The sequence below is a fragment of the Gobio gobio genome, assembly GCF_949357685.1.
Source record: "Gobio gobio genome assembly, chromosome: 2".
NCBI lineage: Eukaryota > Metazoa > Chordata > Actinopteri > Cypriniformes > Gobionidae > Gobio > Gobio gobio.
The window spans coordinates 11,003,857-11,019,835 of record NC_137098.1 but is presented as its reverse complement, the minus strand read 5'-3'; the positions used below and the strand labels follow the sequence as shown (position 1 = coordinate 11,019,835).

General features: G+C 40.5%; 1 protein-coding gene across 1 annotated transcript in view; it reads left to right on the top strand.

The window, feature by feature from the left end:
- The window catches only part of phlpp2 (PH domain and leucine rich repeat protein phosphatase 2), a 106,216-nt gene that overhangs the window by 11,321 nt on the left and 78,916 nt on the right, over window positions 1-15,979 (top strand). The window contains exon 3 of the mRNA XM_079841232.1: window positions 10,332-10,465. Within this exon, the coding sequence (XP_079697358.1) occupies window positions 10,332-10,465 (134 nt within the window). The remainder of the gene's footprint in view (window positions 1-10,331; window positions 10,466-15,979) is intronic.

Below are 15,979 nucleotides of genomic sequence, written 5' to 3'. Positions count from 1 at the left end.
CGCTGACAGCGCTCTCACAACTCAGTAGTTACAATATAACTTTGTTAGCAATCTCTCAGTCTCTGGTCCACTAGTAATGTCCGGTTTGCGAACGAATCGTTCTTTTGAACTGGTTCTTTTTAGTGAACCGGTCAAACCAGTTCACCAAATCGGACTGAATCGTTCTAAACGGTTCGCTTCTCGAGTCAGCGCTGATCCATCATTTACTAAAGTTACTAACTTTCTGACATGAGTGACAGTTCCTCCGACTAGAAATAAACAAATAACCTGAAGTAGTAACTGCAACAGTTCACTGAACTGAGACGTGCTGAGAGAACTGATGATAAGTGAACTCAGGTCCATCCGTCTCTCTGGCAGGCTCGTAAACCTCGTTAAACCACACCCCCTCCGCTACAAGATCTAATACTCATTTCAAATGCAAAGATGTCAGCCAATCACAACAGTGGGCGGTTTTACTGAAGTCTCACAGCAGACACGCTCCTTGAAACAGGGCATTCAGCCAGAGGGCAAACAGCAGTATAGAAAAAATGCTAAATTATGACATTTTATGATGTAAAAATCATACTAACAATATAAGGACTCCTCAGAATACATTATAAAATAAAATAAAAAATCCATGCCATGGGACCTTTAAAATTGTGTGACTGATTCGTTTGGGAGAAAAAGACTTTAGAACATGTAAATTAAAATTAAAAATGATAAACAAATGACCATATCACCGCTAAAGGGTGAGTGAGAATGTATAGCTGTCATGGGGTTACATCAAAGCTGCGTTTCAGATGATAAGTTATTTGTTGTAGCTTTTTTTTTGTAAAGGAAAAAGTGTTAAAATATTTAAAAAACATTCTATTGAGGCCACGCAATAAAAAGGTCACGACATACTAACAGGAAGAGGAAGATCTGTGACATTTGACGTTCAGTGTTTTGTTTTAAATGATGTGCTCTATCAGTTTTAAAGGATGTGCTCTATCAGTTTCTAAAAACTGATTATTTTTACATCGACTCAAGAGAGACATAAATAGAAAGTACAGCATGATGTTTTACTTTCTATTCATGCCTTGCTGATGGTTTATTTTTGACTCCTCTCTGTGTTTATAGAATAGTAACAGTAAAAATATTAGGGATGCACTGAAATTTAAATTCTGGGCCGAATCAAAAAATTCTGAATGCGCTTAGCCCGAAAACCGCCCAAAATAAATAATAAATTAATGAATCTAACGTATTTAATAATCAACACTCAAATAGCTCAAACTGAGTTGTTGAAACATTTAAGTTTCATATAAGGAAGTTTTCATATCAACTTTTTTAAAAACAGAATTGTTTCTACTCCAGCTTGTTGGTGAAATATAAACTGTAATGACTTGTTTTCATGACAGATTTATTCAAAAATATATGAAATATTAAAGACCTCTCTGACAGGTTAAGTAAACATATAATGAATATGTGCATATATATTTAGTAAAATGATCTTCTCTAGGGTCATTTCTTTCTAGCTGATTGAGTTTATGGACATTTAAATAGCTTTCTTGAAGTAAATGTTTTGTTTATAGCCCACACACTGTTTTATTGACGTCTGTTGAAACGAGATAGGATTTAATTTTCAAGTAGGACTGTATCTTTCAAAATACCTTTTGATGTTCATTTATGTTTATTTCGTGCTGTAACTAGTAGTAAAGAGTAGAGTTGTTCCGATTCCGATACTAGTATCGGAATTATCACAGATACCACAACAAATTCTGGCATCGGTATCGGTGAGTACTTGAACCCATGTACCGATCCGAAACCATTTTCTTAAACAGGACCTAGTTATTATGACCGCTAGCTTTGCCTAACCACTGCACGGTTCTTCTTCGCTGCTCAGAGTGCATTGCAAACACAGGAAGTTGTGCTGTCTTGCCACAAGCAACCACTGTTCAGAGCAGCGAAGAAGAAATGAAAACGCGTTAGCAGTATGTCCGCTGTTTAGCAGTATTTCAGATTGGACCAACCAGACAGTAAAACCATGTCTACTAGGAATGTCACAAGTAGGGGTGGTGAAAAAAAACAAATATCGATTAATCGCGAGTATGTTATGGACGAGTATGAATCGATAATTAAATTTTCAAAAATTGATTTTTTTATTTATGTGTGTGTGTGTGTGTGTGTGTGTGTGTTCATTAGATGAATGTAAATCTGTCGTTAATGCTGAGATGATTCTGAGGGAACACTCTAGAAATCCTCCCGCCTCGCCTCCTCTGGAGCTCAGGCACATTAGCATTGGCGCGTTAGCACGGCTCAGATTCGCGCACAAACACCGAATAAACGCCTTCAATTCGCAGATTTATGAGCGCGTCAGATGAGCAAGCGCGACACACATCGACGCGCACATTCCCGGGAATAAAGGCGATCCTGAGGACACGATGAGCGGATCACACACACACACACACACAGCCGGACTGATGCTGGAAACACACACAACGCCACACTAAAGCAGCACAGATGTCTGATAACGGGATGTGTTAACCGGACAGGCCCGTCTGATCTCCCCGGGCTCGAGTCCCGCGCTCCGCCGCTCCGCTGCACCGACCCGCGGCTCCCGCTCACGGAACCGAACGGGCCTCGACACTCCTCCGACACGAACTCGTTTTTCTTCTGTCGTTTTTTCCCCATTTGTCTTTCTCACGTCAGGAAACGAACGAGAGGAGCTCGAGCGGTCCACGCGCGCACTGCATCCATCACGCACACTCTTGACATTTTGTCACTGTGTTCTACAGTACAGTATATAAGCTGAAGCTACAGTAAGCTGTTCAAAAATGTTCATTTTGTCTTCTTAATGATTAAATTGGACAATTTTCTTCTAGAAAGACAAGGTGTTTAGGTGGAGAAAAAACTTCTTCTTTACCTTGACATGTTTCGACTGCAACCTGCAGTCTTCCTCCACCTGAACACGTTGTCTTTCTAGAAGAAAATTGTCCAATTTCTACAGTATGTTGGTTCTGATCTACTTCCTAAAGGAAATAAGCCTTTCATTTATTTGTTATTGTTTAGTTCAACTTGATGAGTCACAGCACAATGTGATGTATTCATTTCTGTGTAACTACACAACACTACACGATAAGTGCTTTGAGTTGTTGTTACTCAATAAAAGAGTTAAGTAATTCAGTAGCTGACTTTTTTTTTATACTGCAATCACTTTGTAGTGTATTTTCGTTTACTGTTGTGAAATGGAAAATTAATAATCGCTAATCGAGAATCGTTAATAATCGAAAATCGACTGTAATCGAATCGGGACTGCAATAATCGTAATCGAATCGAATCGGGAAATCAGACAGATTAACCACCCCTAGTCACAAGTACCGGTACTTCAGTACCAAGTAAAAAAATGTGATGATACCAGCATTTCTGTAGTACCGGTAGTACCGACTCCCGAGTATATTCGGTACCCGCAGCTGCGTTCAGTCGCTTCCTTGTTTATCTAAGCACAGTGCTCCAGACTGTAGCCGAATATATACTAGCGTCTGTAAACTGCTAAATACTATTTAAATATTACTCCTGCGAATTCTGCCTCCCTGTGTGGATGACGGGAGCAGATGTGCGGGCGCGCGCACACACACTCACACGCATGACACTCCCTCGCTGTCTTTGTAATCTCTGCCGTGTGTCACCATATGAGGACACGAACGCATAAACCATCACTTCATGAGAATTTACCGTTTCATTAGAGAAAGCTGTCTGTCATATCATGAACACAGACACTCAAAGGTCTTCACAGCAACCCGTCAAAATAAAAGTTTGGTTTAACGTGAAGAATTTGACAGAATATATTAGGCTACTGTTGTAGCCTACACTAAATTTAGCTACGTCTCTATGTAATAATAATATGTCGCTACTAATAATAATAATTATGCCTAGATGGTTGCTTATTTTTCACTTGTTTTGTTGTAAAGAGATTATTTGCTGATTAATATACAGTGGCACGAAAAAGTATGTGAACCGCTTGCAGAATCTGTGAAAATTTGAATAATTTTAACTAAATAAGAGGGATCATACAAAATGCATGTTATTTTTTATTTAGTACTGTCCTGAATAAGATATTTTACATAAAAAATGTTTACATATAGTCCACAAGACAAAAAAATAGCTGAATTTATTAAAATAACCCTGATAAAAAAATTCTGAACCATTGATTTTCAGTGCTGTGTGTCGTTCCCTGGATGACCCACGGCTGTTTTTTTTTGTTTTGTGATGGTTGTTCACGAGTCCCTTGTTTGTCCTGAGCAGTTAAACTGACCAATGTTCTTCAGAAAAATCCTCCAGGTCCTGCACATTCTTCAGTTTTCCAGCCTCTTTTTCATATTTGAACCATTTCCAGCAATGACTGTATGATTTTGAGTTCCATCTTTTCACACTGAGGACAATTGAGGGACTCAAACACAACTACTAAAAAAAAGGTTGAAACATTCACTGATGCTCCAGAAGGAAACGCAATGCATTAAGAGCTGGGGGTGAAAACTTTTGAACAGGATGAAGATGTCCACATTTTTCTTATTTTGTTTAAATATAATTTTTTTTAATTCTGTGTGTGTGTGTGTGAGAACTATCCCTAATGAACTAAAATCTTGATTTCCAAATTTTTTAAAAACTACTAAAGCCCCGTTCACACAAAGAATGATAACTGTAATGATGCTGTAATTTAGACTATATTGGCATCCACACCAGCGGACGAGAAGGTGTCCAAAAAAGCTCACACTGCTGTTTTGTTGTCTGTCATTTTTAAATGCTCAATCTCTTAAAGCAGAATGGATTCTGAAAAAGAAGTTCTAAAACTGATTCCAACTATTATTGTTTTTCTGTGCCATTATCATTATAGTTGTGTGCTATTCTTTTATGTTGAAAACGTTTTTTAGAAATACATCTTTTCACAAATGCATCTGTCTGTGGTGTTTTTTATGGTGTGCCTGACAAAGAGAAAGAAGCAAGTCATGCTTTCCCCTCTCTCTGCCCTTCTGGGAATGACTGGGCTGTGGCTGAGATAGCTGAAATCACATTATTTCGCAGGAAGCAGTCCAGCCCTGAGCCGAGGTAAAGCCAGGCAGCTAAGCTGAATTAGCTGTGAGGAGGCTGCACATTAGGGCAGCTCGCTCACAGGGACATCTGCTGATGTGTGTGTGCTTCCTACTCAGGTCTACTATTTATTTCACTTCAGGTAAGCAGCAAGAAGGCATTCAATCTCTAAAGTGTCCTTGTCAGCTGCACTCTGCCTCAAAGAGCAAAGAGCAAAACTGAACTGGGCTTCTGCTGTGAAGGTGCGGGGCCTCAGACGGACCCCCGCTCTGCTTTATCACGAGGACATCTGACAGGTCTGTAGGCAAGCATGTGGGTCGGAGCAGCTGCATTCTGGTAGTGCCAGGCTATGGGTCACGGGTTTGCAGCGTTCGCTGGTTTATCTGCTTCGGAGCCACGAGGAGCCGTTAACTGGATTAGAACGGTGGAATGAGATGACGATTTAATCAGGGAGAGAAAGGTGGCGGCGCTACGCAATTGGACGATTATGAGGCCAGACAATGAATTACTGTTATTGGAAACCTCATTAAAAATGGGGGTTTGTAGCTTTAAGGTCATCTACATGCAATTCTACTCCTATTATTTTTGTGATTTAAATCACAGTTTCTCTTCCAGGAAAATTGACCAAAAAATATTGATGATTTATCGGTTGTGTACAAAACATTATTGGCTTGGACTGAATGAATTATGAAAAAATCGAATGGCAAAATCCTGAAAAAAGGGCTTTTTTTTTTTTTTTTTTTTTAAAGCTTCAGTTTCACCATATTTTTAGGGCTGCTGAATTTGGCCAAAAGTTTTATGATTATTATTATATATATTTGTGGTGGGCATAGATACATTTTTTAATCTAGATTAATCTCACTGTAATCTTGGAATTAATCTAGATTAAAATGGCTCATTTGAATTCTGCCGAAGGCATTCAGAATATGTGTGCTCATAAGTGATCGTTTGTCTTTTTGTAGTTTGAATAATAAATAACTTCTGTCCCTTTAAGACCTGACGCACGCATGGATCCCACTGTTCCTGTGAGGAGCTGGTTACGACTGTGTTTGCGTTAAAACTCACCTAGATGGGCATTGAGACATTTTTGAGTGTATTTGACTATTAAAGGGTTAGTTCACCCAAAAATGAAAATTCTGTCATTAATTACTCACCCTTATGTCGTTCGACACTCGTAAGACCTCCGTTCATATTCGGAACACAAATTAAGATATTTTAGTTGAAAGCTGATGGCTGAGAAAGGCCTCAGATAGGCCTCCATTGGCATTCAGTACATTTACACTCCCAAGATCCATGAAAGGCACTTAAAACGTCGTTACAAAGTCCATCTCACCACAGTGGCTCTACAATAATTTTACGATGCGCCGACAATAGTTTTTGTGCGCAAAAAAAAATCAAAATAACAACTTTATTAAACCTCTTCTTGTCTTCCGTGTGTGCCTCCACGATGCATGCGCGAGAATATGACGTAGCGCCGGCGTTCGGGAATCCATGAAATGCACACTTAAGCCCCATTTTGAGCACTACGCCGAGACCTAAAGCACGATCAATGTAGAATTCAACAGCTTAGACACGCGCGTCTTCCTTTGCTTGTAAACAAATCGCTTCTGGGTCATGTGTCCGAACGCCGGATCTGCGTCATATTCTCGCGCATGCGTCGTGGAGGCACACACGGAAGACGAGAACAAGTTGGATAAAGGTGTTATTTTGATTTTTTTTTTGCGCACAAAAACTATTGTCGTCGCATCGTAAAATTATTGTAGAGCCACTGTGGTGAGATGGACTTTGCAACGACGTTTTAAGTGCCTTTCATGGATCTTGGAAGTGTGAATGTACTGAATGCCAATGGAGGCCTATCTGAAGCCTTTCTCAGCCATCAGATTTCAAATAAAATATCTTCATTTGTGTTCCGAATATCTGATCGGAGGTCTGATGGGTGTCGAACGACATGAGGGTGAGTAATTAATGACAGAATTTTCATTTTTGGGTGAACTAACCCTTTAATAAGCTGGAAAAAGGAGCTCATTTCTGCACTTGTATGTCAGAGGCAGCTTTATTACGGTATGTGTGTGTGCGCTTCAGATGCGAGCGCGAAATCTGCTGGAATTAGTAGAATTAACGCTATGTGCAACCCAGCGCAAAATTCAGACCGGTCACACCAATACTAACACGCTGTCATGAGGAAAAATCCAGCAGAACACACGTTCGCCATGTTCAGAGGGTTAACCGGACTGAATGAGAGGAGGCGGGTGCGTGTCAACTCACTATCGGTCGGAGAGGAGAGGAGAGCGCAGCTGATATCGATACTGTAGAAAATGAGTATCGTATCGTTTCAGATATTTCAGTATCAATACATATCGAAATATGGATATTTTTGACAACACTAGTAGGCATACACACAGGTTCGAAGACTCGTTCTCTCGCCCCTACAGTGTAATTCGGCTGAAAGTGAAAGTCATCATAGCTTGCGTAGTATAGACCCAGCTCCCAACCCAACTTTGAGAATAGATTAACGCCGATATTTTTTTTATCGCCCGATAAGAGTTTCACGTTAACGCCGATAACGGCCCACCACTAATATATATATATATATATTAGTAAAATGTGTTTTGGTTGTTAATTTACATGACAATGCCGTTTTGGGGGCCTGAAATCGCAAACTTTTGAAAACGTGTTTCAAAGTGCAAGTTTTTGAAAACTATACTGTTATCGTCTCTGTGTAAACTACTAAAACGCGAATTTGTGAGAACGGTGACATCATGCGTATTACGTGTTCAGTCTATAGGCTCGTAGTGTTTCTTTACAAAGTTACATCGCCAACTACAGGCCCGACATGAATAATACAGCGTTTTAGACGTTTTCATGGATCCATGTGAACGGGGATTGCTTTGACAAGTTGTAGTCTGTACGCAAAACTTTTCAAAAACGTTTCCATTTTTAGTACGTCGTTGTCATGTAAACGTACCCTAATGTTGAATAATGAGTCCTTATTGTAAAGTGAGACCACTTTATTTAACAGGATTAGAACGGTGGAATGAGATGACGATTTAATCAGGGAGAGAAAGGCGGCGGCTCTGTGAAAGGTGGACGAATATGAGACCAGACAGTTTTAATAAAAAGCAGGATGCCGTCACATCACGAACAGATCATCGAGTCAGATCGGCAGACTGATTATTTGCTTTGTTTAAAGGGAATATTGTCAGACGCCATGAGCTCTGTGTTCTTTCTCTTCAGCGCTTTAATGAATGTTGAGATATTGAGTTGGACTGGACGTGATCCCTCTGGATTGGGATATATTATCTGTCTGCCGTGCTGGGAAAACACCCAAGCTCTGAGGGAGAGTCACTGCTGGAGGATGTTAGGACAGAGTCTGATCTTAAATCGAAACACCTGTGTGTTATCACGCTTGTTAAGAGCTAGGATATGTGCACTGGGTCGTGTGTTGGCCCACGTGGAATTTGCACAACGCCCATGTTCAGTACTTGATTACTACTTACTGAGTAACTTTGTATACTGCCTGTGAAACCTTTTACATAGTTATTCTCCAAAAATATGGACAGACTGGTCCACATTATGTTATTAGAAACCCCAAAGATGGGGTTGTGTGGCTTTGAAGGGTTAGTTCACCCAAAAATTCTGTCATTTAATTACTCACCCTTATGTGGTTCCAAACCCATAAGACTTTCGTTCATCTTCAGAACACAAATGAAGATCTTTTTGATGAAATCTGAAACTTTTTTGCAACTACCACTTTGGCACTTCAAAAAATTCATAGAGAGATCGTAAAACTAATCCATTGAGCAGTTTAGTCCAAGTTTTCTGAAGAGACACAATCAGTTTATATGGTTAACCGATTTAATTTAGGCTTTTATTCACATATAAGAGCTTTATTTTCAATTGTGATTCAATTTAATGCATCCTTGCTGAATAAAAGTATTAATATTCTTTCAAAAACAATAAAAACATACTGACAACCAAACTTCTGAATGGTAGTGTATGACGAACCACCTCTAACTGCCAAAGGTCCAGAATTTTAGTCCGTTTTTTTGTAATAAACAGGTGTTATTTTAAGTAATGACGGCCAATAATTCGAATCCAGACCTCCTATATTTTTCCGATGTGTAGGCTATAAATGTTGTGTTCTGTAACCGCTCGTCAACGTTAAAACATTTAAGAGGACCAATCAAAACAAAGTAGGCGGGCTTTATGTTCACTGAAGGTGCTGAGCGCATATTTCAGCGCGACGCTTCAGTAAACGGTCTGAGATACGATGTAAGTAGCTAAACTAAACATTTCATATTTGGCAGCTGTTTTATGAATGAAATGTTAAACTACCGATAAAAATACTCAGGCCAACTAATAAACCTTTTGTCTAATTTTGCCATTTTTAATTTAAAATAGGTATATAAATACGTATATAATTTACGTGTTTTAATGTAGTAATTAGCAACTGTCAATGTGAGAGGACAAGAAACATTAACGAATCCGTTTTCTTCATATAATGCATACGATTCATAATGAATGTGTTCATATTGTGAATGAATTAAAAAAAAAAATCTTAGAAAGTGATTCATAAAAAATATTCTAAATATAAATTGACCCTATGTTTTGTTGACTGCTTTAGGAGGCAAGAGAGGGCAAGATAAGGAGAATGAGAGAAAAAGAAAGAGTGATGGAGATGAGGAGAGAGCAGGAATTGACAAATAATTTACTGCCCACTGACTTAGTTTTAAAGCTATTTCTCATAAGAGAATGATTTTCTCTTTTTTTAACTTTCAAACGTCTTAAAATGCACATATGTAGAGCAGAGAAATCTCAATTTTCTCGGGGGAGCATACTCCCGAACCCCCCTAACTACCTAGGGTGTGTGTGTGCAGCAAAGTATAGGCCAAATAATTAAAGCACCTTTGTTTTCTGACCAATTATACGTTAGTGATCCTACAAATGTACATTTAGTGACTTCTTCAAAACTCTTTTCACAACATGAAACAAACACGTGTTAGCTTCGAGTTCTGTCACGTGAATTTGTGATTTAAACTTTGTGGGGAAGTTTTGATTATTCATGCCAAATAACACTGTGTGTTTAGACTGAAAAAGGTGGTACATGATCTTGGTTAGTAATTTGACAACATTGTAGTAAATATGATGTGAAAGGTCTTTTGGAAAAAAAGAACCCCCCCTTTCACTAGGCTGGCTACGGGCCTGGACTAGCTTAAGCCTTGTCTGTGAAACTGGGGGTGCATTTCAGTTTGTTCTCATTTCTGACTAACATCTCCTCCTGTTTGCAGGAGACTGGACGGCTCCGAGCGTCCTCTTCAGATGGTCTATGACTACCTGACTGCTATGGGCTATGAAGACCCGCTCCGTGTCCAGCAGGAAGCCGCCAACTCGGACCTCAGCTGCATGATCCGCTTCTACAGTGGTGAGTTGTGGGCCTGAACGCTGGCACTGCTAGCTCTATTGACCGGGCCAAAATCCCAGAGCTCTGTGAACAGTTTGCTGGCTTTACAGAGCAAACTCTTTAAGTCCACCAGAGCCGTTGTGTTGTCTCGTATCTGCTTGAGAGGGATGCTCGTGCACCGTTTCTGCCTGCCGTTCTCAGTGCGAGTACTACTGTATGGCCGCAAATCTGTGTTTTCGTATACAACCCTTTTCCCTATTCTTTGGTCTGACAGCTTTGGAATGAATAATGGGCTTTTTTCTCATGTTAGGCATCAGTGTGTGTCAACATCAGTGTTGAGGGGATTGTGTCTGATTCTAGGTCTTTCTCTTCAGTCACACAAAGGATGCCAATTACGCTTTTGTTCCCCTGTATCCATCATGTACAAACCTTTTTTGGTTGTTTGAAATTGCAGAGCCAGATTGAAAAATCAGCAAAAGGTGTTTTTCCGCCATTGCTTGTCCGTAACTGTCCAGATAACTATTGTAATACCTTCATACTTTTTTTTTTTCTTGCTGGCAATCTCTGTCAAGAATGAAAACCTGGGTAACAAATTAATACTACTACAAAACTGCTGTAGCATTTTGCTTCTATATGTATTTACTATCCTATATGTACTGTTTATGTATTTAAAATTGATGCACCTCTTGATGTGTGTGTGTGTGTGTGTGTGTGTGTGTGTGTGTGTGTGTGTGTGTGTGTGTGTGTGTGTGTGTGTGTGTGTGTGTGTGTGTGTGTGTGTGTGTGTGTGTGTGTGTGTGTGTGTGTGTGTGTGTGTGTGTGTGTGTGTGTGTGTGTGTGTGTGTGTGTGTGTGTGTGTGTGTGTGTGTGTGTGTGTGTGTGTGTGTGTGTGTGTGTGTGTGTGTGTGTGTGTGTGTGTGTGTGTGTGTGTGTGTGTGTGTGTGTGTGTGTGTGTGTGTGTGTGTGTGTGTGTGTGTGTGTGTGTGTGTGTGTGTGTATATAGATATAGATATAGATATAGATATAGATATAGATATAGATATAGATATAGATATAGATATAGATATAGATATAGATATAGATATAGATATATATCAGGAATAATGTTATGACCACCTTCCTAATATTGTGTTGGTCCCCCTTTTGCTGCCAAAACAGACATGGCCCGTCGAGGCATGGACTCCACTAGACCCCGGAAGGTGTGCTGTGGTATCTGGCACCAAGATGGTAGCAGCAGATCTTTTAAGTCCTGTAAGTTGCGAGGTGGAGCCTCCATGGATCAGACCTGTTTGTTCAGCACATCCCACCGATGCTCGATTGGATTGTGATCTGTGGAATTTGGAGGCCAAGTCAACACCTCAAACTCGTGCTCCTCAAACCATTCCTAAACCATTTCTGCTTTCTCGCAGGACGCATTATCCTGCTGAAAGAGCCACAGCCACCAGGGAATACCGTTATACCGAATACTCCGCCGGTTTGCCTTCTTCCCATTGTGCATCCTGGTGCCATGTGTTCCCCGGGTAAGCGACACACCCGGCCATCCACGTGATGTAAAAGAAAACGTGATTCATCAGACCAGGCCACCTTCATCCATTGCTCCGTGGTCCAGTTCTGATGCTCACATGTCCAATGTTGGCGCTTTCGACAATGGACAGGGGTCAGCATCCTGACCAGTCTGTGGCTATGCAGCCCCATATGCAGCAAACTGCGATGCACTGTGTATTCTGACACCTTCCTATCAGAACCAGCATTAACTTCTTGAGCACTTTGAGCTACAGTAGCTCGTCTGTTTGATCGGACCACACAGGCCAGCCTTTGCTCCCCACATGCATCAATGAGCCTTGACCACCCATGACCCTGTCGCCGGTTCACCACTGTTCCTTCCTTGGACCACTTTTGATAGATACTGACCACTGCAGACCGCTGTGGTTTTGGAGATGCTCTGACCCAGTCGTCTAGCCATCACAATTTGGCCCTTCTCAAACTCGCTCAAATCCTTACGCTTGCCCATTTTTCCTACTTTGAGGACAAAATGTTCACTTAGTGCCTAATATATCCCACCCACTAACAGGTGCCGTGATGAAGAGATAATCAGTGTTATTCACTTCACCTGTCAGTGGTCATAATGGTATGCCTGATCGGTATATAGACCGACACAGTGGGTGTGGCGTCAGGCCTTTTATTTAACAAAAATAAAACATAAAATGTCCAAAAAGACAATGAAGTGTCCAAGGAGGAAAAGTGTCAAAATAAACTGGGGATCTAGTGTCCTCGTCGTGCTGGTGAATCGTGAAGGAGGGGCAGTGTTCAGTGCTCAACTCTCTGGTCCAAGGCACGAGGGGTAGCGGCTTGTCCTCGGAGGCTCACCTTCCCTGAGGCTGCGGTGAGAGGGAATGGTGGCCCGGCATCTTAACCCCTTCGACCAAAATGTGTGCTTCCCATCCGGACCACAGGTGCACTCAGGTGCAGACGACTCAGTCCATATGGCGGTCTGGGAATCCCTCCATGTTCCCTTTCCTGGACCCTTGAGGACACCAGAGTGCACGCACTCTGTATTTAACAGCAGCGGTGATGAGGCTTCATCAGATTCAGGTGTGCCTCATCACTCGCCGCCGGTCCTGGTTGTTACCGCACCCCTCCTCTCTCTCACACCCACTCCTTATCCCCATATATAAATAACATTGGTTCAGATCTAGATCTATTGGTTCAGACCCTAACTTTAAGCATGAGCAGTAATAAGAACAGTGCATAATTACATAATGTGAAGCTTTATGAAAATTTTTATGAAAATTCCTTCCATATGGATGTGTCCTCTATACTGACCTTTCTGAGTGCATTTAAGCAGTGGCTGTTAGACGCAGACTCTCTGGGCCTGAGTAACCCACGGCTCCCCTTGGTCCGGGGCAGTGAGTAAATGCCCATCTGTCAAGGCCGTAGGGGAACGGAGACATACCATTTCTCATCCTCAGGTCCTGTCAGGGCGTTAGTGGTGAGGTAAAGTCCTGCACGTCCGCTTGATATATAGCCACGGAGACTGAACGGACGACCTGTATCCTCCTCTCATTTGTACACTGTGACTCTGGGGACAGGTGAGACTAGTGGAATAGAGTGCTGTGGGTTCACTGTCCTAAACCCTCCAAACGCCCTTCCCTACATCTTGGAGGTGAGGAAGACAATCAATATCGTATAGTTTTATAATAGTACTTTATCACAATGTTGCATTGATGTACTGATGCCAACTATTGATTTTTACTTGTGTTTATTTTATATCGCAAGGCTTTACAGTTTCATGGGTATAACAAATTGCACTTCTTCTGAAACAGGGCAGATGATGCAATAGACTGTTATGTTCTCATGTGAGAATAAATTCAACTCTGTTTGTGAAAATGACCATGTTAGCACACCTGCAGGTGCTGAATGTTTCACATTGCGTCTCATTCAGTAATATTATTAGGTTACACTTTATATTAAGTTGTCCGTGTTATAGTGTAATTATACTTTACTTTTAATATTGCAACTTCATCATTCCAAATGAGTATTACAAATATATTTAAATACATGACATAAGTGATTACTGTATGTCCGTACATTCAGCAGTACATTTTCACCATATTTCAAAGAAAATGTAAGCAATTATGAAATGACATCATGATGTACTTACGTCCTACTTAAAGGGATAGTTCACCAAAAATTAAAATGATCCTATAATTTACTCGCCCTCAAGCCATCCTGGGTGTATATCACCATCTTCTTTAAGACAAACACAATCGGAGTTTGTGTTTGTGTATTTTTATAAAGAAGAAAAATGTGTAAGAAAAATATCCGTATTTAAAACTTTATAAACTAAAATAAGTAGCTAGAGAGTCCCACATATAATACTAGCTATTTCATATGCAAAGCCATTTACACTGAAGTCTCACAGCAGACACGCCCCTTAAAGGGGTCATGAACTGGCTTTAAAAAAAAATTATACTGTTGTCTGATGTTGACTTATGACGTTTACGTGGTTTTTACATTCAAAAACATCATAATCAATAAGTAATAGGCTATTTTCTACCCTGGTTTTTATTGGAAATAAATGCCCACTGCTATGATTGGATAACAGTTTTGCATATTATAATGAGCTCTGACTCCCCAGTCAGTACACGTGGGGAATTGTTTTAAAAACTTCCAATGTGAAAAAACGACAGCTGGAATGATTCACCCACGGGACTCGCAAAATGTCTTTCAAACAAACACAATGATTTATCTCTCATTCACCCGCAATTAATTGGAATGTTATTTTTTATTACTTGGCCTACCCAATCGGTGGATATAACCACGAATCGCATCACTAACACACACACACAAGCCCAGTATGTGCATCAGCAACACTTCACTGCAGACAAATCAACATGTTCAAAACTTCTGCGATTGTATTTTTCCTTCAAATTTTATTTCACTATTCAAGTTAACGCGTTGGGCAGGCCGGTGATACATTTCGGTAGCCCGACTGGAAAACACATAGCCCTGGGACGTTCAACCCATAGTCTGATCCCGAATCACAGGAGTATGAACCAACAACACCTCAAATACAAAGGATATTACAAATTGTGTTTAGTTAGACATGTACACATAATCAGTATCAAACGATCTGTAACAATGCAATACAATCACATGTAAAATAATTTACTCACAAAAGTGTGTTGCATCATTCCTGTCGGGTCCAATATAGAAGGCACAGTATCTTTTTTTTAAAACAAATTCTGTCTACAAATCCAGTCTTTTGTTTACAAACGAATCCACTGTGAAATGAAGCGAACAAACGTGCAATGTCTTACCCACGTGAGCTGGAACCTCATCAAAAATAAAGTTCAACCTCAATCCTAATGTTGGAGTCCGAAGGAAGCTTATGCAGCGACTGTTCTTCCATAACCAGGCACTGCACATATTTTGTAATCTTCAATGGCATGTTTATTGGTTGGAAGTTCGATCTGGTTTAGCTCCACGTAGACCTGTTATTTTTTACATGTTATGCGCGAATCGGTGGGCGGGGCTACAGAATTAGGATTTCTTCATATTCTGTTGAGGCAGTGTTTCACTGCTCTCTGACGTCACAGATCTCTTGTTTTATGAGCCAGCTGTCAAAAAAAGCTTTTCTTTGACTAACAAGGAAGTTTTCAGCTAAAGTGTGCTTCTTTTCCACAAGGGATAGATCGCACTAGCCGCGTTTCCATTACCGATTTGTGCAAAACGTTTGCGATATTTTCTAAATGTCGATTAAAAACTATTGCGAAATGACGCCGTTTCCATTAACCGTAACCATATTTTTTTTCCTCTCGCGATTAGTCATTACAAAAATGATGCCACGTATGTTGGGTTTATGTATATCCCATCCACAGCACTGGCCGTTATTATTAATGGAAGGAGACGTAGGTGTGTTATCCAAGCATTAATGGCAAGGAAAGCCCCTTTGTGAGCGGCACGTTTGAGGTGTTTATGGGTATTTCTCCCTCATATCTACTACAAGGTCTTGATCATTTGTGGCATATCTTT